This window comes from Muscardinus avellanarius (assembly GCF_963383645.1).
Source record: "Muscardinus avellanarius genome assembly, chromosome: 6".
NCBI classification, from domain to species: Eukaryota; Metazoa; Chordata; class Mammalia; order Rodentia; family Gliridae; genus Muscardinus; species Muscardinus avellanarius.
Genome location: NC_137791.1, coordinates 139,544,356 through 139,570,324, shown reverse-complemented (window position 1 = coordinate 139,570,324; position 25,969 = coordinate 139,544,356). Strand labels below are relative to the sequence as shown.

General features: G+C 60.4%; 1 protein-coding gene across 2 annotated transcripts in view; it reads right to left on the bottom strand.

Annotated features, from left to right (window-relative positions):
* CTBP1 (C-terminal binding protein 1) overlaps window positions 1-25,645 on the bottom strand; it is a gene marked incomplete at both ends in the record, with an annotated part of 30,382 nt that extends 4,737 nt beyond the window's left edge. For both annotated transcript variants that reach the window (XM_080697802.1, XM_080697803.1), the window contains 4 exons: window positions 4,407-4,613; window positions 6,393-6,537; window positions 14,707-14,861; window positions 25,606-25,645. In XM_080697802.1, coding sequence (XP_080553928.1) covers window positions 4,407-4,613; window positions 6,393-6,537; window positions 14,707-14,861; window positions 25,606-25,645 — 547 coding nt within the window. The remainder of the gene's footprint in view (window positions 1-4,406; window positions 4,614-6,392; window positions 6,538-14,706; window positions 14,862-25,605) is intronic.
* Between the last annotated feature and the right edge of the window lie 324 nt (window positions 25,646-25,969).

Sequence of the window (25,969 nt, the reverse complement as noted above, 5' to 3'; positions counted from 1 at the left end):
CTAAAAACAAGCTACAGAGCAGGTGTCTGTTGCTGGAGGGGACGGGGCTGGGTGTGGGGAAAGACCCATCGCAGCTGGGGTGAGGCTGCAAAGTGACCACCTGATCCTCGAAGGTTTCTCAAGTGAGGGCCCAGGCTGATGCCGAGAAGCGGAGAGGCAGATGGGGAGAAATCCCCAGTACAACTAGGCTGCACAGGGAGGAAGGGGCGGAGGCAGAGAGACAGACAGGGGTGGGGAGCGATCTCTAAAGCAGAGCTGGGGCTACACAGGAAGCAGGACCTTGTTACCTGCTGGTGCCCACCCAGAGAGCTGTCATGGCTTCTCAAAGTCTGCGCTGTAAAATGTGTAAGGCCATCGGCCAGCACCACCCCAGCCCAGCCCTCGCCCCAGCGGCCTCCCAGGGCAGAGTAGTGACGGGTCCTTCTAGATGTGACCCTACTGACTCCAGCTGCTGCCGCTGTCTCCTACAAGATGTCTGGAACGCCACAGCCATTATTATATAATAATGAAAAGAAACTGAAAAAGGTTGCTCCTACTTAGAAGAAAACCAGAAGCACAGAAGTGGACCTAACATGCCCAAACGAGGGAGCACTGGGGCACCAGAGGGACTCCAGGTAGTGGAGGGGAAACCTCAGCAAAGCCAGATGGAAGGAGAGGAGAGGAAGAAGGCTGAGGTTGATTAATGGAGGAGCTACGTCCGAGTATGTGTAAAAGGATGAATATGGCATGGATAACCTGGACACTCACTGTTGGGAGGGGGGGAAGGGGAACGGGGTGGGGGGGGGGCACCAAGCACGGTCTAAATGTATACCATTTTCAATGCTACACGTATAAGTAAAATAAAAATAAAAGATTAGCTAAGAACTTCCAACACCGTAAATATATCATAGAAATCACAGGCAAATTTCAAGAAATAGGTGAAAAGGTGCTGAATTCCAGAAGCGAAATGGCAATGCTATGAAGGACCAAGCAGAAGTTCCAGAAAGAGCCGGGCGTGGTGGCACGCTTGTAATGCCAGCACTCGGGAGGCCAAGACAGGAGGATGGCGGTTCGCGGCCAGCCTCAGCTACTTAGTGAGGCCCTTTGCGTTTCAAAATAAAAAATAGGGCAGGGGTGTAGCTCGGATGTCGAGTGCCCCTGGGTTACATTCCCAGGCCCACGGGGGGGTTGACTGATCTGAAAACCACACTTGAAGTGAAGAACCGGCTTGACAGGTCCAACGGCAAGAAGAGGACAGTGCGCTCGAAGACTGAAGCCCATGGCAGGACGAGTGACTTCAGCTACAGCAGAGAGAAGGAAAGCTGACCTCTGTTAAAGAACAAGAAGAGAAGCTGAGAGGAAAAGCATTACAAAAAGATAGACCACACAGACACTAATCCCAAGAGAGCGGGACAGCGGGAGCCACGTTGTAGTAAATGGGGGCAGAAGACCCACAACAACTCCACTCTCATGGGGAAGGCGCCAAAGCTTTTTCTCCTAGATCGAGAGCAAAACGGGAATGCCCACAGGGCTTCTACTCGACACTGTAACTGGCCTCACAGTTAATGTAAAGGTAATGAAAAGAAAAAGTACACGTGTTTCTCTGCAGGTGGACCAGCAGTGTATGCAGAAACCAAAGAGAATCAACAAAGTAGAATTTAGTGAGGCTGTGCAAGTCAGTATACAAAGACCAAACGTGCTGAACATCGACAGCCAGCCATTGGAAAATAAAAGTAAATCCATATTTTATAACAGCGAAAACTTGTGAAAAAATACTTGGTTGGGGTGAGGCTCAGTGGCAGCATGGGCCTAGCACACAGGTGTGGGTCCATCCTCAACACCAGGGAAAAAGCCTAACCATGAGCTTAACCCGCGGTGTTGAAACCTTCCATGTTGATAATTACAAAACACTGCTAAGGAAAATTAAAATATAAAACAAATGGAGAGCTGTGTCATTCCCACGTGTTCAGCGGCCGGTGCTCCTGAAGCCCCATAGGGACCTGACAAAACACAGTCTGATTCTCAAGTAGAAGGAAGCGCAGAGGGGCTTGAAGGATGTGACCTGCCTGGTTCCAAGGCTGCCTGCAGCTGGGACAGCGTGGAAGTGGTGACAGAAAAGGCAACAGGTCAGTGCACTAGAGACTCACCCCTCCTGCAGGCAGTGGCTTCTGACAGAGGTGCCAGCCCCAGGCCACCTGGGCACAGCACAGAGCAGCTGCCCTCAGGAGAAGAGCAAACCTGCCCCTGCCTCCTAGCAGATGCCAGGTGTGCCTGCGGTGCCTGAGCCCGTGACAGCCAGGACCCCAAAGCCTCCCAGGAAAACAGCATCTCAGATTCCTGAGGACACAAAAGGCATCAACCTAGAAGAACCGAGTGGCAAGCTGGGCCTCCTCAGAACAAGAAGTTGTTCTTATCAGAGACGTTAAGGAGGTGAGAAGGCAGATGATGGGGAGAGACCACAGCGTACAGACCGCCGACAGCAACCCGGGCGGGACGTAAGGGACCCATGCAGGGCGACTCAGAAAGAACAAGCAGAACAGGAGGAACACGTGGCAAGCTCCCACCTGACGCACAGCAGCTCCAGACAGCCCGGAGGTACAAGAAGAGAGCTTCCCCTCTTCTAGTCGCTAAGGCGACTAGGCTGCAAACTAGAATAAAACTGAGTTATCGTGAGTCCTACTGGAAGGGCTAAATTTATGAAAACTGACAGTACCAAATGTTTGCAAGGACGTGGAACTATCTGGGACAGTTACACGGCAAATGAGAGTCAAAGCCAAGCCCTTGCTTGGAAAAGGGCTTAGCAATTTCTTTTCTGTTATGTGACTCATTCCACTCCTGGGAATGAGTACAAAAGAAATCGATGCTCTGTATACAAAAGACTTATACGAACGTGTTGTCAGGAAGGCAGATGAGTGGGCCTTGCTGTTTCACACGACAGAGTCTATTCATCTGGAGGAAGGAAACGCTACGTGAGGAACAGACATGGACGAGCCCAAAGCTTGATGGTCAGAAGATGGACACAGAGGCCCTGCTCCACGGGAACAGGCAGCAGCACCGAGGAAACTAGCCTGCAGTGCAGGGCGCCAGAGCACTGGCCACGGAGGGCCAGCGGTGCTGCGTCAGCCCAGGGCTGATGGGATGCCAAGATGGGGACACTTTCCGTGGACTGTGTAGAAAGGAGGGAAGGACAGGCAGAACATGGTGCAGGCTGGGGCCGTGGGCTAGCACAGATGAGGTGGGGACAATCTGACTGGACAGAAGCAAGACCACAGGACAGCTCACGCAAGCTTGTCCACGGGCGGCCCTACCCGAGGGCACTGGCGGAATCGGTCCCTGTATTCTGAATGAAGGTAACCTGAGCACAGCACGGGGAGGAAGCCTTGGGCGCTGGGGCTGGCACAACTCTCCTCCAGAGCGAGGCCAAGAGCACACAGACAGGCCTTCAGCGAGACGGCAGGGGCAGACCCTGTCTCCGGCGGCTGGAGTGATGAGAGCCATCCCTACGCCCCTGAGTCCCAAGCTTGAGTGGACCAGGCCTCCGAGGGGCTCTGGGCTGGTTCAGATGGGGGCCACCAGAATGCAGTGGTGAAGCAGAGCAGCGCTACCAAGGGCCAGGAGATAGGGGAGCAGCCACGATGAGACCCCAGGCAAGGCAGGAGCCGGGGTGGCACCGAGAGGAGCACAGGGCCCAGCTTCCCTGGGTCCCCAAGGGCCTACTCGAACTTCAAAGACAAGGCACTGAAAAGCAGGGTCTCCTGGCCACACACAGGCTGGCCCTGCCGCAGAAGGGCGGGGTTACCTGGCCCCTCGGTCAACACAAGGCAAGCCCAAAAGATGCAGCCCCGCAGCCCACATGGGGACCAGGCGGGAGGTACTGCCCTACTTCACACTCAGCCCAGTGTACCTGGAAACGTCCAACAGACTGGTGAAAGTTGCTTCTGGCTCAAGAACCTGTCCTAGGCACACCCTTGTCAGCCAGGGGCACCAGCTGTCCCCCCTCCTTGACGCTGGCAGGGTGGGGTGCTGAGGTAACCAGGGGACCTCGCATGACCGAGTGTCCCATCCAACCAGGGTCCCACTTGGGAGATGGGCACCACCAAGAGAGAGGCCGCGGAGCTCCGGGATGCTGCAGACGCACCCCCACGCGGCCGAGTGGTGAGCAAGCACAAGGACGGGCGCAGGAGGAGGGCGGCCCGCCTGCCCGGGCACCGCGCTGCGCGGGGTGAGTGTGTGGCGATGTGCCATGCATGTGTGGCACCACGTGACATCTGTGTGCGTGCTAGTGTGCACCTGACAGCCCTGTGCGTGCCTGTGTGTACAGGCGAGTGGCAGGCGCCCTGGGCCTAGCTTCTTCCAGGCACCCGTGCAGGGTGGCAGTGGCAGGCACGGGCTGGGCTGTGTGTGCCAAGCCATGGCCGCCAACGCACCTAGTCCGATGATGCCCAACGTCTCTCCACGGATCCGGGCAGCTCCGGAAGCCACTTCACGGATCTGCTCCACGCTCTGCACCCGCGTGCCTTCCCGCAGGGCCTGGTGCAGCCAGGTGGTCCGCCGGTACAGGTTTAGGATGTGGCACATGGTCGAGTCTGCAGTCTCCTCCACAGACGCCGCGGGCACGTTGCAGACAGCGATGCCTGGGGGGACACGTGACACACATGTGGCTGCCACATCCAGGCCGTGGCAGCGAGAGGCAGAGGACAGGTCCCCACGGCACCCAGGCCGGGGAGACGCAGCAACGGGCCAGCTCACGCACATGGGGTCCTGGGTCTGTCTCCAACCGAGGGGCCCTCATGCTGCACCTGGAGCCTCACAGCAGCAGGTGCGGAGCGCAGGCAGAGGTGCCCTGAACCCTCCCAACAGCTAGGGAGTGGGGCATGCAGGTGGCCAAGCAGAGCCCAGTGCGGCCAGCTGATGCTCAAGCTTCTTGGGCAGCCATGGCCACACACAAGCAGGGTCCCAGCCAGTCGGAACCCAAGAGCTCGCCCTGCCCGCCAGCACCCCTGGGCATCACTGTCCTCCCCAGGACAAGCAGGCCCTGGCCCCAGGTCTGGGGGCCTCTTAGGCCTCATCCATCCCTCATCTACCACCAAGATCAACGTGAGGAGCCGGAGCAAGTCAGACAGGGCCTCTCTCCTTCCCACTGCCCGAGGCGCCAGGCCCAGGCACTGTCAGCAGACTCTCGTTCCCCTCCCTGCTTCCCGCTGCCCTGGGCCTTATCCAGAGGTGCACACTTGTCCCTACACCCCTTCCCCTCGCTCTGGTCCCCGACCTCCTCCCTGGCACACCATCCCCCATGCCAGACATCCTTACTTGTGCTTCCTGCAGCATTACACAACCCTAAAGAGGCTCTGTAGTTGTTCCAAGGTCTGTCCCCAAATGTTAAAGAAGTCTGAGATAGGGAGAACCCAGGACAGTACCCCACACTGCCCTCCAGAAATAACTGACTGTGCTGTAACGTAAAGGAGATCCAGGGGGACATGGTCACAGTCTGTGAGACCCAAACAAAACTGCCACCTGAAAGAAAACGGTCCGGGCCACCTATCCCACTAGCCCCCCTAGAGGGCCAAGCGTAGCTGGGGCTCAGGCCATGGCCGGCTGTGGAGCCCCAGCCTGGAAATCAGGGTCAGCAGAGATGTCATCTGCTGTCTGAGGGTCCTGCCTGGGGATGTGGCCGGTGGGTCCTGGAGGGAGCACAGACCAGCTGAGGCCCAGACCCTGCAGTGCCACAGAAACAGGACAAACCAGAAAAAAACTGGCTTTCCAATACCTTGCTGTGGTTCCCACAAGCAGGATCACACAACTGCTCTTGCCTTTGCAGTCTCTAGGGCTACACCTGGAGGAAGAGCAGCAGCCCCAGCCTTGGGCAATGAGTGCCAAGCACAGATGCTGAGCCTGACCCCATTCAACCCGTCTGCCACCTCTTCTAGGTAGAAAAACAGAACACTACAGAAAATAGCAAGCTGCTCCAGTGCTGTGGCTGAGCACACTGCTGCACCCATTTCCACAAGGGCACATGCAGGTGCACCTGTAAGTGCATGCACACACACACTGTGGGCAAACACACCCTGCCTTTCCCACTGTATGGGGACAGAGAACAGGACCACCTGTCTGTTGATGCCCCCTCCCATCACCCCAGATTCTGGCACCTACAAGGAGATGGCTAGCTGAGAGATGCCACAGCACGGACGTGCATGAGGCCACAGCCTGGTCCTGTGTCGCCCGGTCAGAAGACACAAACCCAGGCCAGGCTTTCTGAGGAATGCTGATGCCTCCACCTGCCCGAGCACGGAGTCACCTTCTGTCCACCAGGGAGCCCCAGCAGGTTCACTTGCTGCGAGGGAAAGCCTCAGGAGTAAGGTGAGGCACACAGGTAGGTCCTGGCAGGAACTGGGCAGGCAGCTGCAGGCTCCTACCTAAGTCCCCTGCTGACTTGATGTCGATGTTGTCAAAACCACTGCCAATCCGGACGATTATTCGAAGGGCCTTGAATTTCTCCAGGTCTTCCCTAGTCAGTGTGATGGTGTGGTACATCAGGGCGCCCACGGCCTCGTTCAGCACCTGCCGGGAGAGTGAGGGGCTGTGCTGAGTGGCCGCGGCCTGCTGGGTGCCGTTCTGCCCAGGATGCGCAGCCAGCGCCCTGGGCGCCGCCGCAAGGACAGGCAGGCAGCCTGGTCTTGAAACAAGAAGGACCACAGGGCGCCGACGGGGAAAAAGGCAGCCAACCCTGTGACCAGGAGGACACCCTCATGGACATAGAGCTGAGAATCTGTGACAGGCACGGGCGAATGGCCTGAGGGGTAGGGCAAGGCCATGCCTTGCACAGCAAGCCCACACCTACCACACCACCCACCGGCTATGGTCTGAGTTCTGAAGCGCCCTCCGTGTCCACACCCCTGTCAACTCCGGCAGACCCGGGTGGCTGCAAGCGCGTGCAGCACGGGGTCCCTGGCCTCCACTCCTGGACCTGCCCGCAGAACCCCACGGCAAGCATTCTGGGAGGTGGTGACCTCCACCTATGACCTCAGGGCCGCACGACCGGGCCGGCAGGGTCAGCTCACATGTCCACTGGACTGGACATCTGCACAGGGACCTGTTCCCACACGTAGACGAGTAGGCGCACCTGCCCTCAACCCCACCCCTGGCCTCTGGGATGGCATCGGGCAGCACAGGTGCGTCCCCATCCTAGATCTAATCTGGATGTGTGAGGTACACGCGGGGTTGAGAGCCCTGTGGAAAGTGCACGGAGCGGGAAGCTGAGGTCCTGCTAGTTAGGGGTGGGTCAGGAAGGCCGCCACTGCCCTTGCCTCCTGCCCCTTAGGTGGGGCAAATGTGGGGGGAGCACTTTGGCAGCTGGCAGAGCCACAGTGAGGTGGGGGCCACTGGGACAGGCCAACAAGGAAGGCCTGCGGGGCCTAGGGCCATGCATAGCAGGGATGGGGAGAGGTGGACAGAGTCCCAGGTAGCACTGGAGAGGCCGACTGGACAGGTCCCACCCGCCGAGCCTGAAGGCTTGTGTGTGGACGTGGGAACAAGAGCACTTGGTCATGGCAGTGGAGCCTGAAGTGCAGTTTCAAGCTGTTCCAGAGTGTGGCCACCAGAAGGTGGTTGAAATGTGTCTGGACAGCCCTGCTGTGGGCCTCGGCTGCCTCCAGAGTCTGTGCTTCTGGAGTCAAACTCGCTGCTTCTCTCTTCTTGACATGTTTGTAGAAACGAAGCAGGTGTCTGTCCACTGGACAGCCCCTCTGAGGTTCTGGGCACTGGCAGAGGGGCCAGCTGACTCCCCAGGGGAGCCCACCACCAAGCATCCTGGGCCCACACCTGCACGTGCCTGCAGGGCTTGGCGCAGCTGCAGGTCAGCGGCCAGCCAGGGCACTGTCTGGAGGCCTACAGCCCAGGACACCAAGCTGCCCCACCAGCCTGAGGTGCACAATCCTTACAGGCTTCCTGTATCCCCATCAGTGGTTCAAAGCGTGTGTTCTGCCCCAGGTGTCCTGTTAGCCTTCGAGGGAGAAGCAAGCAGGTGCGGTGCGGCCAGACTGTCCCTCAGTCAGGGCTCCCAGAGGCCACTCTGCCAACATGCACCGGCATGCCCCGCCACCGCTGGTGACCCAGTGTCAACACCAGGACAAGAACAGCAGGGCCCCAGCCTGCAGGATGCCCAAGCAGCTTGAGGACACACTGCTGCTGGGCTGGGATGGAACCCCAGGACACACCAGCGGGCGGCAGGTCTGCATGGGACTCGCTGGCACCAGCTTAAGCCAGAGTGGGGCCGGTGCAAGAGGAGGCCAGGCTGCCACTGGAGGCACGTGCACACAGTTCCATGCCTGCTCCCTCCAGGGCCGGTCCTCCCATGTGGCTGGAGGTATGTGGACACAGTTCCACACCTGCTCCCTCTAAGGGCCGGTCCTCCCACGCCACGGCTGGAGGCATGTGGATGTAGTTCTATGCCTGCTCCCGCCAGGGCCGGTCCTCCCACGCCACGGCTGGAGGCACGTGGACGCAGTTCCATGCCTGCTCCCGCCAGGGCCGGTCCTCCCACACCACGGCTGGAGGCACGTGGATGTAGTTTTGTGCCTGCTCCCGCCAGGGCCGGTCCTCCCATGCCACGGCTGGAGGCACGTGGACGTAGTTCCACGCCTGATCCCGCCAGGGCCGGTCCTCTCACACCATGGCTGGAGGCACGTGGACGCAGTTCCATGCCTGCTCCCTCTAGAGCTGGTCCTCCCACGCCGCGGCTGGAGGTACGTGGATGTAGTTTCATGCCTGCTCCCGCCAGGGCCGGTCCTCTCACGCCACGGCTGGAGGCACGTGGACGCAGTTCCACGCCTGCTCCCTCTAGAGCCGGTCCTCCCACGCCGCGGCTGTCACTGCAATCGTCACCACAGCAGGCTGTGCTGTGCTGTGCTAGCTATGTGCAGGCCAGACCTCTGACTACTCAGATCTTCAGACTGCTAGAGCCGAGCCAGCTGGCGGGACGTCCAGGGGGATGTCCCTGAGTGCCGGGGAGATGGGTCAAGAGGGACACACTGCCTCCTGGCCACTAGCTACGGGGCCCTTATCCTGCTTACTGGAGGCCCCGTCCTATCCTGGTCACTAGCTACGGGGCCCTTATCCTGCTTACTGGAGGCCCCGTCCTATCCTGGCCACTAGCTACGGGGCTCTTATCCTGCTTACTGGAGGCCCCGTCCTATCCTGGCCACTGGCTACGGGGCCCTTATCCTGCTTACTGGAGGCCCCGTCCTATCCTGGCCACTAGCTACGGGGCTCTTATCCTGCTTACTGGAGGCCCCGTTCTATCCTGGCCACTGGCTAACGGGGCCCTTATCCTGCTTACTGGAGGCCCCGTCCTATCCTGGCCACTGGCTACGGGGCTCTTATCCTGCTTACTGGAGGCCCCGTTCTATCCTGGCCACTAGCTACGGGGCTCTTATCCTGCTTACTGGAGGCCCCGTCCTATCCTGGCCACTGGCTACGGGGCCCTTATCCTGCTTACTGGAGGCCCCGTCCTATCCTGGCCACTAGCTACGGGGCTCTTATCCTGCTTACTGGAGGCCCCGTTCTATCCTGGCCACTGGCTAACGGGGCCCTTATCCTGCTTACTGGAGGCCCCGTCCTATCCTGGCCACTGGCTACGGGGCTCTTATCCTGCTTACTGGAGGCCCCGTTCTATCCTGGCCACTAGCTACGGGGCTCTTATCCTGCTTACTGGAGGCCCCGTCCTATCCTGGCCACTGGCTATGGGGCTCTTATCCTGCTTACTGGAGGCCCCGTCCTATCCTGGCCACTGGCTACGGGGCCCTTATCCTGCTTACTGGAGGCCCCGTTCTATCCTGGCCACTGGCTACGGGGCCCTTATCCTGCTTACTGGAGGCCCCGTTCTATCCTGGCCACTGGTTACGGGGCCTTTATCCTGCTTACTGGAGGCCCCGTCCTATCCTGGCCACTGGCTACGGGGCCCTTATCCTGCTTACTGGAGGCCCCGTCCTATCCTGGCCACTAGCTACGGGGCTCTTATCCTGCTTACTGGAGGCCCCGTCCTATCCTGGCCACTAGCTACGGGGCCCTTATCCTGCTTACTGGAGGCCCCGTCCTATCCTGGCCACTGGCTACGGGGCCCTTATCCTGCTTACTGGAGGCCCCGTCCTATCCTGGCCACTGGCTACGGGGCCCTTATCCTGCTTACTGGAGGCCCCGTCCTATCCTGGCCACTGGCTACGGGGCCCTTATCCTGCTTACTGGAGGCCCCGTTCTATCCTGGCCACTGGCTACGGGGCCCTTATCCTGCTTACTGGAGGCCCCGTTCTATCCTGGCCACTGGCTACGGGGCTCTTATCCTGCTTACTGGAGGCCCCGTCCTATCCTGGCCACTGGCTACGGGGCCCTTATCCTGCTTACTGGAGGCCCCGTTCTATCCTGGCCACTGGCTACGGGGCTTTTATCCTGCTTACTGGAGGCCCCGTCCTATCCTGGCCACTGGCTACGGGGCCCTTATCCTGCTTACTGGAGGCCCCGTCCTATCCTGGCCACTAGCTACGGGGCTCTTATCCTGCTTACTGGAGGCCCCGTCCTATCCTGGCCACTGGCTACGGGGCTCTTATCCTGCTTACTGGAGGCCCCGTTCTATCCTGGCCACTAGCTACGGGGCTCTTATCCTGCTTACTGGAGGCCCCGTCCTATCCTGGCCACTGGCTATGGGGCTCTTATCCTGCTTACTGGAGGCCCCGTCCTATCCTGGCCACTGGCTACGGGGCCCTTATCCTGCTTACTGGAGGCCCCGTTCTATCCTGGCCACTGGCTACGGGGCTTTTATCCTGCTTACTGGAGGCCCCGTCCTATCCTGGCCACTGGCTACGGGGCCCTTATCCTGCTTACTGGAGGCCCCGTCCTATCCTGGCCACTGGCTACAGGGCTCTTATCCTGCTTACTGGAGGCCCCGTCCTATCTTGGCCACTGGCTACGGGGCTCTTATCCTGCTTACTGGAGGCCCCGTTCCATCCCGCTGTCCACGCACTGTGCTGTTTTAGTCACCGAAGCCAACCACTTCCTTTAGAATCCCCCACTACCTGCATAGCTCAAACATCTTGCTTGGCTGGCAGAACGCTATCCTGCTCCTGTATCTGGTCCCCAGAACCCTGTTCGGCGGCCTTCACCTGGACTGTGCGCCTGCTAGTGAGGGCCTGTGGTATGCTCTTCCTGACATGCTGTGTCAACACCTGTGTCCTGTGCCCGGGGCTGCTCCTGGGCTTCCCATCTGTGCATCATGGTGGCAGCAACAGCATCTTGGGTATGACAGCAACAGCCTGCACCTGGCAATGTCTCAGAGGACCACGCCTTGGTCCTGGCGTCGGGGCCTGCCTGACAGGACCTCATGGCCCTGCCCCGCAGTGCCTGCTGGCTGCTGCTTCCTCTGGTGTTCTGAGATCTGCTTCTTGAACGTGCCCAGAGCGGACGTCCAGGTGCTGCTCCCAGCACAGCCCTGTCCCTCATCCTCTGGGACCTCCAGCTGCTGCAGGACCCCGCCCCAGCCCTCCGGGAGGATCCCAGTTCCCAGTCTCCCTGGTTCCTCCACAGTCTGATCAGACACACAGTCCTGGCTGCAGCCTGCCCTCGTAAGCCGCGCCGCGCCTGGCGCGGGGATGTCTACGGTGCTCGGCCGCTCCTCCAGGGCTGTGGCGGAGGAGGAGCCGTGCAGGAGCCACGTCTCCACTGTGCGCCGAGCATCTTCCCGTCAGCAACATGACGTTTCCTCCTCTGCGACACAATGGCGACGCCAGCTCGCTGAGGACAGCGATGCTCCAGGCAGGAGTCCCCCAGTCACGTGACGCGTTTATTTCCCGGGCAGAGCCTGGACAGAGGTGGCCAGCGGGCTGTGTCCATGGCTGTCGGGTTAGGCTCCAGCGCTCCCTCCCATCTGGTTTCCAGCAACAGGAAGGAAGGGGGCCTGCACCCGACACTTCCTCTGACTTCTTGTTGCAGTGCTGTTGCTTGGCCAGCTCAGCTGCAAGACCACTCAGAAGCTAGGCCTTATCTGGGCTGCACGCCTGCTAGAAGCAGAAGGGTTGGCACGGGGCTCGCACGGCCCCTCGCGGCTCCTGTCTTTCTTGAGACTTCCTTGGCTGTGTCTAGCTTCTTGTTAAAACTTTTTTTTTTTTTTTTTGTGGGTCTAGGGATGAAACTCAGGGGCATTCGACCTCCGAGCTACACCCCCTCCCCTATTTTTTATTCTTTATTTTGAAACAGGGTCTCACTAAGTTGCAAAGGGCTGAGACTGTCCATGAACCATGATCCTCCAGTCTCAGCCTCCCAAATGCTGGAATTACAAGCGTGCGCCACCACGCCCAGCTACAATTAAAGCTTTTGGAACACATTTTTTATTTTCCAGGCCTCTTGCTGGTTCTCTGCTACTGTTTCAGTTAGGTGTCACCTCAGCTCTCTACAAGGAGATAACTCATGATTTTTTTTCTAGTAACACTCTGTCCCTGGGGGATCCTAAGTTTCCAGCTCTCTCTGGAGGGCCTGGCCCTATGCCAGGGGCTCCTTACGGCTGGTGCCGCGTAGGCCTCCTCACTCCACAGAGGTTCTCATTCAGGCATGCACCTTACTCCAGCCCCTCACCTGTCCCTTGCTCGCACAGGTGTGTGTGCACACCTGTAATTACACATACTCATTCAAGTAGCCACGGCACCCGACACAGACCCGTCACGTAAGCAGGAGTCCAGCCAGCTCGAGGCACGCGCCCCACCCTTGCCCCCACCCTTGCCCGGCAGCTCTGCTTCCCACCGGTGTGAACTCCTCTCCCAAGAATGCGGCTCAGGCAGCATGGAGCCCTCTGGAACCGCTTTCACTCGGGCGGAGACCGTCTGCCGTGCTGCTTCCATCAACTCTGCTCCTGTTCTGTGCCGTGTAGGATTCCATGGTGTGTACGCACCAGAGTGTGCACGGTCACTACAGGGCACTGGGTGCCGCCTGGTTTGGGCTGCTGTAAATTAAGCTGCCCTAAACCTTTATATACGAGCATCTGTGTGGATGTGAATTTTCTCTAGGACAGATGCCCAGGGGTGCATTGCTGGGGCACAGTTAACTTGTATGAAACCACCAAAATGTTTCCCAGGGCAGTATCCTGGCGGCCACTCCTACCACCTTAACGGATCTTTTTTGGTTTTGTTTTTTTGCGGGTCTGGGGATGGAACCCAGGAGCATTCTACCTCTGAGCTACACCCCTGCCCTATATTTTATTATTTTGAAACCGGGTCTCACTGAGTTGCAGAGGGCCTCACTAAGCAGCTGAGGCTGTCCGTGAACTGCAGTCCTCTGTTCTCAGCCTCCTGAGTGCTGGGCTGACGAGCGTGCCCACCGTGCCCGGCTCTTAACGGATCTTGATGCATCAGCGTCCCCTTTGGAAACTCTTCAGGCTTAAGTCCTCAACCTTTGCTTCCAGCTCCTTCCTTCCATCACCGGAGCCTTGTCAGAGCGCCTCCTTGCTGTCTCCCGCTCCCCATGCCTGCCCACGGGGCCTGAAGTTCAGTGGCCGTTCCGCATTTGCTGCTGTCCTTTCAGTGTTTTCCGGCCAGGCTTTTCTCTCCAGCTGTGGTGGTGACAGGGCCCACAGCGGGACGGGCTCTCAGCAGCCGGCACTTCTGCTCCCACTGGGTTTGCTCTCTGTCCTACCCCCTGAACACCAGCTTATCTGGTTGTGTTGAAGCAATGCTGCACTCGAAAACAACCTGTAGAAATAAACCGAGGCCTGGCTAATGAGTCCCCTCTGAAGAGGGCATGGTGGGTGCCGAGGCACGATGGGTCAGGTGAGCTGCAAACCAAGGCTGAGGCTAGAGGAGCAGGCCATGCGCAGAGCTGTGGATGCCATCAGACCCGGCGGCCGGGAGCAGAGCGGAGCACCCTCCACAGGAGGAAAGACCCCCACAGACCACAGGTCTCGTGCTCGCGGCCGTGCTGGTACTACCCTGCTAGCTCTTGGAGACGCCTAAGCTTGAGTTTGTTTTGTTTTTGTTCTTTTGGTACTGGGGGTGGAACCCAGAGGCTTTCTACCTCCCGGCTATTCTCCCAGACCTATTTTATACTTTATTTGGAAACAGGGTCTCACTAAGTTGCTGATAAGTAGCTGAGGCTGGCTTTGAACCTGTGTGATCCTCCTGTCTCAGCCTCCCAAGCGCGGGGATTACAACATGCGCCACCACGCCCGGCTCTCTAAGCTTTATTTTGAATAATTTTAGACAAACTTTTTTCTCTGTCTTCATGGAAAGAAGATTCCCAAATACTTAACCACGAATGCAAGCTGAATGTGCACATTCACAGCACCTTCACCTGTGCCTCGAAGATCTAAGCAGCACAGGCTCCAGGAGCTGCCCACAGCTGCCCCGGCTTGACCTCGCTCCAGGGTCCCGCGGCCAATGGACGCTCTGAACGAGGGCAGCAGTGCTGGCCAGGGGCAGCTCCTGACGGCTCCCAGCACCGTGTGCAGCTTCCCGTGAGTAGCCAACACCCAGTTCCACTTTCTGGGGGAAAGGTGAAAATGAGCCAGGAAGCCACTGAGCACAGCCAGCCTCTGCCTCCTGGCAGGGCTGGGATGGTGGCGGGAGCACTCATGTCCAAGTGGTACTCAGAGGCCACAGCCACTGCCACATGCCCGCTCGGGCTGGAGGACGGGCCTCCTCCACCCCCACCCCACGTGACCTTCGGCCACCGCCAAGGCAGGACGCATGGCACTACCTTCTCGTGGATCTCCTGCGTGGACTGCGCGTCACAGAAGGCCACCGTGGCCACGTCCTTCAGGATGGGCATCTCCACCGTGCAGTCCCGGCCGTCGAGCAGCGCCACCAGGGGCCGGGGGTGCATGGGCCCATTCATGATTGGAGGTCGGACGCCTGCAAGACATGAACACCCAGCTCAGCGTCCTCTAGTGTCATGGCCCCAGCTAGAGCTGCAGCCCACACCCACCAGGGCTACGAGAGCGGCCCTGAGCGCATCCGCACAAGCCTCTGCTCAGGCGGCCTCCGTAAAGAATCATCTGAACTCCAGGGAAGCCAGACTCATGTCTGCGCGCTCAGCACCCTGCAGGGTGCAGGGCTTCCTGGGTGACCCCAGGGCCGCAGGGGCGGGGGAGGGCAGCAGGGGCCTCAGGCCTGCACTCTCCCAGCTATGGGTCACCTTCAACCTGGAACAGGCAGACCACAGCACAGCGAGCCTTAGGAAAGCGCCCATTGCTCCTTTCCGCCTAATGCCACCAGTGTGACTGCCCGGAATCCCAAGGGGATCACAAGTGACGTCAACGTATGCTCCCACTCCGCCTGGCCTCATTCCATTTGTAGATCTTAGTGCAAAGGTAGAAAAAGGCTAAAGTAAACTCAGAGCCCCTCAGGTCCCCAGAAAAAGAATCTTTTTTCTTTTGCTACTAGGGATTGAAGCCAAGGGCATTCTAACTTCCAAGCTACACCTCTAGCCCATTGTTATTTTTTTAATTTTATTTATTTTTTTTTTTTTGGGGGGGGGTGGTACTGGGGATGGAACCCTTCTACCTCCAGGCTACACTCCCAGACCTATTTTATATTTATTTGGAAACAGGGTCTCTTAAGCCAGCAAGGCTGGCTTTGAACCTGCACAATCCTCCTGTCTCTCCCTCCCAAGTGCAGGGATTACAAGTGTGCGCCACCACGCCCAGCCCATTGTTATTTTTTTTTTTTAAACAAAGTCTGGTTGGTTGCTGAGTCTTGCTAAATGGCTGAGGTTGTCCTCAAATCTGTAGCCCTCTTGTCTCAGCCTCCCAAGTATTGGGATCACAGGCATGTTCCACCCTGCCTGGCTACAGTGAAGGAATCTTTAGGGCTAAAATGCAGCTCAGCAGTACAACATTTGCCTAGTGTGGGTGAGACCCTAGGTTCTATCTTCAGCATCCAAAGAAAGAAAAGAGATTTTTAAAAGCCACCTCCCTCCATGATACAGCTAAACCTCTTTGGGGCCAGGGTGGAGAAATCAGGGCTTGGCAGCCACAATGCAAGCACGCAGCCCCTGGGCACTTCCTGATGCAGGCAGCATCAGGCATGGCCACAGCCAGGCAGAGTGTATCTGGGGCTTGGCCACCCACAGCCTCACACAAACCTGCTCAGGAGAATGGGCAGCCCCCGCGGCACTGGGCCAGCCCAGGGGCAGTGGAAAGGGCGCGGGGGAGGACCCAAGAAGTGCAGCCCCCCAGGCAGGCCCCCACACAGCTCGGCGGAGGCCGAACCCTGTGGCCAGCCCAGTCCTGTGGACACACACAGCCTGCTCTGCCCTGCCCTGCCTTGAGAGCTTGCAGCTGTGCAGAGGCTGGAGCCGCTAGCGGCAGGAAGCAGGGCATGCCTCCCAGAGCCCATGTCATGGACAGGCAATGGCCTGCGGCCAGCCCGGGCTGTGCCCTGCAGATGTCGTGCCATGTGTGCCTCTAGACCGAGAATGGACCCTACAGATGTAGCGCAGGCCTTCCTGGACCCCAGGCCTAAACAGAGCCGGTCCAGCCACCGCCGCCGTGCACACCCTCCCTCAGGGTCCACGGGCTCCAGCCCTCCCTAGAAGACGCTGCCCACGCCCCACCCGCCTCACAGAGAGCACAGGGCCTAGACCCACCCAGACCAGACTCTCACAGGTCACAGCTGCCTTCCCCCTCTCCTTCCCTCTGGCCAGAGCTCTCCCACAGTGCCCCCAAGCCCAGCCCACTCTGTGCCTCGACAGCAGACAGGCAAACATGAGTACTGGGCCACTCTTTTTTTTGTGTGTGTGGTACTGGGGGTGGAACCCAGAGGCATTCTATCTCCAAGCTATACTCCCAGCCCTATTTTTTATTCTTTATGTTGAAACAGGGTCTCACTGAGTTGCAAAGGGCCTAAGTAGCTGAGGCTGGCTGCACACTGCGATCCTCCTGTCTCCGCCTCCCGATGCGGGGATTACAAGCGTGTGCCACCACGCCCGGCTGAACAGGGGCTACTCTTCTCTCCAACTTGGACTTTAAAAGAAGTTGTTTCTTTTGTGAAAGTGTTACTTATTTTCTCTGGTAATGTGTGCAATTTGTGTGTGTGTGTGAGAGACAGACACACACACACACATCCTGAGTATTGAGCCCAGGGGCATTCTACTCTGAGTTCCACGCCCATCCTATTTTATTTTTTATTTTTAAACAAGTTTTCACTACTTGTTTAAAATTTAGTGAAATTGCTAGCAGAAATCTGAAACCCGCCTGTCTCTGTCTCCCAAGTACTGGCACTGCGAGTGTGTGCCACCGCGCCCTGCCTCGTAATTGCTATTTTAAAGTGGACTGATATCCCTTTCCTCCGCTTTCATTTCTGTAAAAGCCTGGGGTGGGCAATCACGGACATGCACAGCAGTGTTCAGGGCACTGCAGACCCGCCACCTGCAGGAGGGCTGAACCTCATCCGGGAGGTCATGTCGGGGGCTCACGTGGAAGACAATGTCCAGGGATCTATGGACTACGGCCGCAGGCCTGGTGCGAATCCCCTCCCTCATGCCGTGACCAGCTCTGCCACAAGGAGGCCTCTTGCACTGACATGGCTGGGCGGGACCTGTCATTCAGATCAGATGGGACGGGCTAGAGGCCAACCCTCTGCCTCCACAGCACAGTGCCCGCATGACGCCCCCTCATCATCATCACGGAACTGCCCCGACCCAGTGCTGAGGTCCCCCAATAACAACCCATCCACGGGACGCAACCGGGGCCGCGGAAACATGCCTGCCCTGCTGCACGGAGCAGCTAAGTCTGAGAAGCGGCCTCGGGGCCCAGGGCTGTGGACTCAGTAGTGGTCTCCAGGCAGAGAACTCAACAAGGTCAAGCCCCGCCCTGTCCTGGAGCTGGCTGGGGCCTGGGGTCCCCATTCAGGAGCGTGCATAGCCAGGACCCACCACTGCCGGCACCCACCTCTGGACTCTCAGGACACTTCAGACAAACCAGCCCGAGCACAGAGACCATGCAGAGGCCAGGCCTGACCTGACGAGGCAGCCTGCCTGCCGCAGTTCTCAGCTCCTGCTCTGCTCATCACAGGGGGCTGCTCTCAATTCACACTCCAGGAACCCCTACCAACCTGACATTGCTTAATTTGGGCTGGGTTTCCACGACCATGAATTCGACTGTTCAAAGCTTTTTGTCTTCAGAGTCCCCAGGCAGAACCGCGTCCTGTCACGGAGCCTCATCCCACGTCTTATTGTCTCCAAGCAAAGCTCTTGGGCCGCCGCTCCACGGCACCACTGAGGCCTGCGTCGGGCTCAAAGTCTTACTAAAAATCAAACACAAGAGACACATTAAAACGTATCCAGGGTCCAGCTGACACTCAGACTCCAGAAACTCCTCAAGGGGGCAGCCCGTGCCGCATCCCTGAACCCGTCCAGCTGCGGCCGCTTCCACCATGGCTCAGGCCACCGGCCAGACCTACCTGGGCCACAGGACTGCGGCTGGCTGCACACCCCACCCGTTTCCAGCGTGACACCGGTCCTCAAGGTCCCCTCTCAGGAACACTCCAGGCCCTGGCCCCACCCAGACGTCAGCATGCGGGGGAACTGGCCGCAGGCGAGGACACTCTGGAAGCTTCTATCTTGTACTGACAACTCTTGAGCCTCTGTAAGTCTGGGACACTGGTCTTCCAAAGAGGTCAGCACAGGAGGGGCGCCGGCCAGCTCTCCAGCATCCTGTCCCACTCTCCTGCAAGGCCCGTCACCCCTGCACAAGCACCCAATATGAGGCTCGGCTCTCCTGCCTGCAGGGGCCAGAGCTGTCAGGCACAGCCCCAGCAGTTGGAGGGCAGGGGTCGTGTAAGCACTGATGGCTCAGACCTCCAGGGCATATCACAGAGACACCAAGCACCTAGTCCCTGCTCTCGGCACAAGGACGCTGCACAGGGCCCGACTCCATCATCGACTGGACATCGGAGCAACAGGCGGGAGACCCCCCCACGCCACCAGGAAGACGACCACCTGCCAGGCAGCCCGAAGCCAGACAAGCAGGGCCACGTGTGGCCAGGAGTCCAGGTGCTGGCCAGCACACCCCAGGCCCCACTGTGCTCGGCCCTCCTTCCAGGCCTTCACACTCATCCTCCCCTTGCTCCCTCTGCGGCTGCAAGTGCACACACTAACCCATCGCTGGCTCCCAGGCACGACCGGCCCTGAGGACACCTTGTGTGGCTCACTGCCCACAACACAGGACTAGCCCTGGAGCCACAGCCTCTGCACCCAGGCCGCGGCACCACATGCTGAGCACATGCCAGGCCCCATGCAGAGCACAGCAGGGACACTGCGGTAGCAGGGTCTGGACGCCAGGCCGGGTCAGGAGCCTTCACGCTGACACCAGAGCCCTCCTGCCGACCCTCTGACCCCCACAAAGGCCAGCCTCGCACAGACAGTACCGCAGTACTCATCCGTGCCTGCACTTGTCCTTACAATGCCAATCAACACCACACAACACTGGCCAAGACTCATCAATGCTGCTCCGTGTCTGCCAACGCTCGCAAGGCCAGCCACGCGGAGGACGAGGCGAAACGCCCCTCGAGAGGCTGGAAGCCCCCTGACAGACCTGAGGCCACAGGGGTAACGCCAAGTCCTCCTGAAGCCCAGCAATGGGCTCCCCGACCACGCTTCCCTCGCCCAGGGGCCTGCGAGCACTCAACTCATTCCTCCATGGCCACGACAGGTTCAGGGCAGACACCTGCAACCAGCCAGCACCCTTATTCCTGTCGAGGGTCGGACATTCCCAGAAATGGCCTGTGGAAATGATGAGTCAGTGGCTCTGCGGATGGCATCCACCTCGGGACACGTCTGAGCACACCTCCTCAACTGGCCTAGCTCAGGACCCACCGTGCTCTTCAAACACTGACAGCCGCACACTGCGCCTGCCCTCCTGAGACCACAGCTCCCACCTGTGTCACGTGGCCCTCAGCCTAGGGTGTGACCAGTTCTAAGCTTTCAGGTTTGCTGCTCATGGACAGTGGGCCCAAACTCAGCCCAAAGAGGCCAGGAGCAGAGAAGATGACGTGGCCCTGGAGAGACTGGGGTGTCACTTCAACCTCTGGACTGGTGAATGGCACAGTGGAGGAGGGCGGGAAGCGGGCTGGGCGTGTCCTGCCCATGAGGCTTCTTAACCTGCACACAAGCTGTGCCCGCCCCCCAGTGTCCCTGTACGCCCACGACACGGCTGGTGGCTGAGACGGGTCCCTGTCCCACCGAGGGACCCAGGCTCACTGGCATACCACAAGGCAAAGAAAGCCAGAAGCACTGGGCCCATGGGTGGACAGCGCTGCACTCCGGCTCCCCCTCCCAGAGGTGTGACAGGCGCTGTGTCTCAAGGGGCTGAGCAGGGACTGGGTCCCTGCCGAGGCTCCAGGCAGGTCTCAAGACCACGTGGTTTCGGCCAGACACAGGGGAGAGGCTGAGAAGTACTGTGGATGAACCAGCAGCCTACCACAGCAGGAGGTCAGCGGCTAGAGCCATCTGGTGCTGGGGCGCTCTGAATGCATCCTCCCACCCGCTCAGAAGCCCTGGCCGGCAGCTACAGGCTCCACACGACAGGGCTGGAAGGGCCCTGGAAAGGCCCTGGCCCACAGCTCCGAAGGAACCAGGCAAGGCAGCGGAGGGCCACGCAGGCTGCAGAGTGGCTTGGCTCAGAAGGGGGGTAGCAGGCCCCCAGTCGGTGCTGACACCCGGGGACCCTCACCAGAGGGGAGCACAGCACAGCAGACACAGCATGAGATTCCTCTGGGCAGAGGAGACAGGCAGCTCTGTAACAAGGAGCCAGGGGCTGAGTGTGCATATGGGCTCCAAGTGAACTGGGGGACTGAATAAGTATAAGCGATCCTTTGAGTGTGCACAGGGGCTGGGTAAGTGTACAAGCATCTCCAAGTGTGCATGCAGGGCTAAGTCAGTATACAGGGGGCTGTGTATGCATGGGGGCTAAGTGTACAATGCACCTTGAGTGTGGGGGGGGGGGGTCTGAGTAAACGCCCAAGGGCTCCTAATGTGCATGGGGGATAGAGCAAGGGCACGGAGGCTCCAGTGTGAGCATGCACGGAGGCCTCTCAAAGTACAAGGGGTGCTGAGTGTGCATGGGGGCTAGGTAGGGGCTTCTGAGTAGAGAGTGCTGTGTGTGCGTGAGGAGCAGGGCTAAGCACAAGGAACTGACTGCACGCAGGGGAGGGGCCGAGCAGCACAAAGGGCTCTGTGGCTCCCCTGCCCCACCCTGAGCCCCAGGCACAGAGTGTATGGGGCCCTACACCCACATTACACCTCACTAAGGGGTAGAAGCCCCAGGGGCCCCCAGGTGTGGATGCAGAGGCTGCGAGGCAGGACCACAGAACTGGGGAAAGCGCAAGGCTTATCCTTTGAGGCTGCCCATACCTCCCACCAGGCAGAGTGCACAGGCAGCCCAGGACCTCTGGTCACCCCAGGCGAGCTGGGCGCAGCAGGGGCCCCAGTTAGCACTCCCACAGGGCCACGTGCTGACGCACATGCTACCCAGAGACAGTGCGGGAACGGGATGGCAGTGCGGGAACGGGAGTGGTGCGTGGAAACTCACTACCATCTGCATGATTTTTCTGTAAATCTAGAACTGTTCTAAAATTAAATTTTTATTTTAAAGAAAGTGGGTAAGACAAGAGACAGCAGCCCCCAGGTTCTCAGAGGCAACAGGTCCTGGAGCTGCCTGGCTGTGCACGGATGCCTCGGGGCCCAAGAGCCACAGGACAAGTGCCTGCCTGAGCCATCTCCATCCACAGGCCCCTCAGGCCCTAGCACAGGCCTCGATACCCAGCCGGCGCACGCCTCAGGCCACAGGGCTGCGGTGCCCAGCCTGCGCACCCCTCAGGCCACAGGCCGCGGTGCCCAGCCTGCGCACGCGGTGCCCCATGGCCATGGTGAGATCCGACTCAACTCCAAAACATGTCCCCAACAGTCCCTGCTCTTCCCGATCGCAGCCGCTGCTCACCCTACCTGCTCAAGACCCTCTGTGCCCACTGCCACCCAACGCCAGCATGCCCAGTGCCCATCAATCACAGCACCAGAAGCTTTAGAGCCTGGCTCGCCCTGATCACGACCCTCTGGCTACAGCCTGTCCCAGGGATGACCGTCCACGCCTCAGCCAGGAACAGGCTCCTTCTCAGCCTTCAGCCGCACCTGACACGCTTCCCCCGGGCTGAATCACAGCCCCTCCTGGCACAGGTCTAAATGACCAGCACACCCAAGCAGCCCTCCAGGACGGAGCTGATGGCCTGGGCACTCCCGAGCAATGTACCATCCAGGCCCAAAGCTGGGGCCTGGCCGTGCTAAGAGGGTGGGCGGAGGGGGAGTGCTGAACACGGCTGAGTGGCGCCATCTCAGGACTGGCAGAACTAAACCCCACTGGGCAGTGGGCACCAGGACCCCAGGAAAGAGTCCCAGGACAATGTGGACAGGCTGGACAGAGGGCACGGGCTGCACAAACCTGCAGGAGGGCAAGCTGGCAGAGGTGCAGGCCAAACGTGCCAGGGCAGCACGGGCCAGGAGCCCCAGACCACTGGTGCTTATCGTACACCAGGGAAGACAAGGGCAAAAACGGCAGTGGAAGGCGTGGATTCTTCACCACTCCTGTCCAGGCGTGTTGGAGGCACTGACTTCCTCCCGTGTGTGTACGTGTGGCATGTAGACACTGCAAAGGACACCCACCCCACAGCAATGAACAGTCATGCCATCCTTGCTGGAGAGCATGGACCATCCTGGAACAAAAAATGTTGGCACCCCTGCCCTTCTACATGGGACGTCTTATACACACTGCAGGAAGACGCAGCTTCGGGAGGCAGAGGTCCGGGGACTCAGAGATCATGCACTGGAGACCCAGCCTTCAGACAGCTCGGCTCATGGGACGGGGACGGGACGGGGGCAGGAGAGCGCTGTGGGCTACACCAGACCTGAGGGGTGGAAGGGAGCTGGGGAAGGTGCAGAAGGGCTTGGAAGTCCCCACTGCCACAATGCCCATGAGCTGTAGGGCCAACTCCTCAGCCCCTTCACACCAGCCCACCCTGCGGGGTTCCCAGGAGCCTCACAGGCCTGAGCCTTGTCTGGGTCTGCTCCTCTACCATGCATGAGCAGAAAAGGTCTGGGCTGGCTGAGGGGCATGCGGCGGCCCAGAGGAATGACCTCAGCTCTCAGCCTGACATTCAACTGATGACTGCCACCCAGGAGACTTCTGGCTATGTTAAAGTCTCCACCTGAGGCATCACGCCAGTTCTGAAACCAGGAGCCCCAAGTCACCCCACCTAAGGAACGGGGCACAGCAGCAGCTGCAGACATGCCCACCTCACAGAGCCCTCACCCACAAATGCCACTGCCAATCCAGTAGCCATCAGAGGAGACCAAGGTGGTGGCAGGCCTGCTTTCAAGAGACTTGGCTGAACTGCAGAACCAGCTTTGGACAAGCTGCATTGCCCTCAAATGGAGCCCTATGCCTTGGCTGCCCCAGCTGGGACCCAGGCCTTCCTATGAGCACAGGGCTGGGCCCTGGCTCCCTACCTGGAGTTGCCCGAGCTCGGTCTTCTAAGCAAGGTGGAAACTGCTTTTCTGTAGGAGGCACTGCCACAGTACAAATGCAGAAGGCACACTCCGGACTCAGGCACTCTGCAACAAGGAGCTACAGGGCCAGGGTAGCAGGGGACGATGGGCAGGGGCTTAGGACCCCCGAGGGTAAGCAGCCTGACACCGCAGACCAGGCCAACCCTGCAGGGTGCTGGCCACACAGCTGAAGTTCAAAGGGCAGGTGACAACCTTAGCGTGAAGAGCCAGAACTGCTGCTGGGAGCCAGGCACGGAGCAGGGCCCACCTGAGAACACTGAGCCTGCGCAGAGGTGGTCGCCTCTGCCACCTGGACACCTCCAGCAAAGGTGAGCTTGTGCCAAGGAACAGTCTGCCAGACAGTCAATCTTTGTGCCTCCATGTTCCGGGTGCAAGGCCCCAGCCTGGCAGAGCCCATGGTGCTGGACCCCAACTCAACACTCACCGGAGCCTCTGAGAGTGGCAGGGCCCATCATTAGTCTCAGGAGTCACAGCCAAGCCGCCCCTGCCCTGCTGCTATGCCCCCAGGCTAAAGGAGGGGGCCAGGAAGGAAGAGCCTGCTCCGGGGCCAGACACAGGTGTCCCACTCCCTCACCCACCTCACAGTACCTGGGGGGGGGGGGCAAAGAGCCACCACAGAGTGGCGGAACAGGGCGAGGCCAGGACGAAGAGGCACTTGGGGGGGCAGAGGGCTCCTGGGGGCCAGCGCAGCCCCAGTGCACTCCCTCCCCCACACTTTACAGACACTACCAGAGGTGCAGCAGGTGCTCTGAGACCATAAAGCCACAGATATGGAGGAGAGGTATCTGCAGTGCCAACAGAGGCCAGGCGGGCTGTCCCCAGAGTGAGGTGAGACCCACTGCAGGCCTGCGGGCAGCAGCCAGGACAGGGCAGGGGCAGTGCATCCCTGAGATCCCAGCAGGAACCCAAGGGCCATGGTCCACGTCACACTCAAGGGTCACACACGGTACCACAGGACACTCGGGCCTCCAGGCTGGCATCCACAGCAGGGCCACGCCTGACAGCTCAAGCAGGGCAAGGGCAGCCCCAAACCACAGCTGCCATCCTGAATGGCGGCAGACACGGGTTTCACAGCCCACACTGCTCACAGGGCTGTCCCTGAACGTGGCAGGGCCCAGGGGGTACCCCCGCTGCACAGGGGACACAGACACTGAAAGGTCACATGCTAGTCGGGCTGGGCCTCCTCCGAGAAGGCGCCGCGAGCTGGGGAGGACTTCCCGCTTGGGAGCAGCTGGCAGTGAGCAGAGGGGCTGCGGCCCTGATGCCAACCCTCTGTGGTGGGTACCCTGACACACAGGCTTAGAACTAGCGCGTTTTCTTAAGCGCGAATGCTGAGGACAGGGCGTGGAAAGTGAGCATGTGGGTGCTGCGCCCCTGGAGGGGAAAGCTGAGTGCCCAGGATGCGGACGCCAGCGGACCCCGAGGCCCGGGCGCTCCGCTTACGACCTGGCTCCTCCCGGCTCGCCCGCCTGGCTCCTCAGCACCCGGAAGAAAACCAATCTGCTTCCCTTTTTCCTTCCTAGAAGGCAATTCTGTCCCAGCCAATGGCAAGGAAACTTCAGGACCTGGAGGGGCGCGCCCCGGGGGCAGGCGGAGGCCGGCCCTACCCCCGACGGCCTCCCCGGAGGGCCGCAAATGGCGACGTCCGCCGCGCGAGCCTGCGCGCACGGGCGCCACCGGGGCGGGCGTCACGGCTCTCCAAAATGCACCGCCAGCGGCGATCCCGGCCTCGGCGGCCGCCGAGCCCCCGCCCCGCCGCGGCCGGCCCCGCTCCGGCTCGGCGCCCGCGAGCGCGGCGGGGAGGGCCCGCGGGGCCGGGCCGGGGTCGCGGCGGGTCGCGGCGGCCCGCGGGCCCCTTTGTCACCGCGCCGGCGGCGGGCGGGAGGGGGCGCACGCGCACTGGCGCGCGGCGGCTCGCGCAGGCGCACGCCGCCCGGCCCGCCCCCCGCGCGCACGCGCACTCGCACACAAAGCCGGCGCCGCGCGCGCCCGGCCGCCCCGCCCCCGCCCGCGGCCGGAAATGCGCGCGCGCGGCCTTACCGAGAGGCAGGCCCTTGTTGAGCAAGTGCGAGCTGCCCATTGAAAGGCGCGGGCGGCCGCGGGCCCCGACCCGTCCGGCGCGCTCCGCCGCCCGGAGCCCCTCGCCTGGGGCGGCCTCGGCGCCGTCCGCCGCTGCGCCCGCCTGCCTGCGCCCGGCCGCCGCCGTGCCGAGCCGCCGCCGCGCCGCCAGCCGCGCTCCGACCGACCGAGCGGGCGGGGACACGCGGCGGCGCGCGGGCGGGCGGGGCCTCGGTTGGTCTGCTGGTTGCCGGCGAGGCGGCGGCCGGGCGCGCGCGGGCGGCTGGAGGCGGCGCCCAGGCTCCGCCCGCCGCCGCCGCCCCGCGGGCTCGCCCTGCCCCGCGCG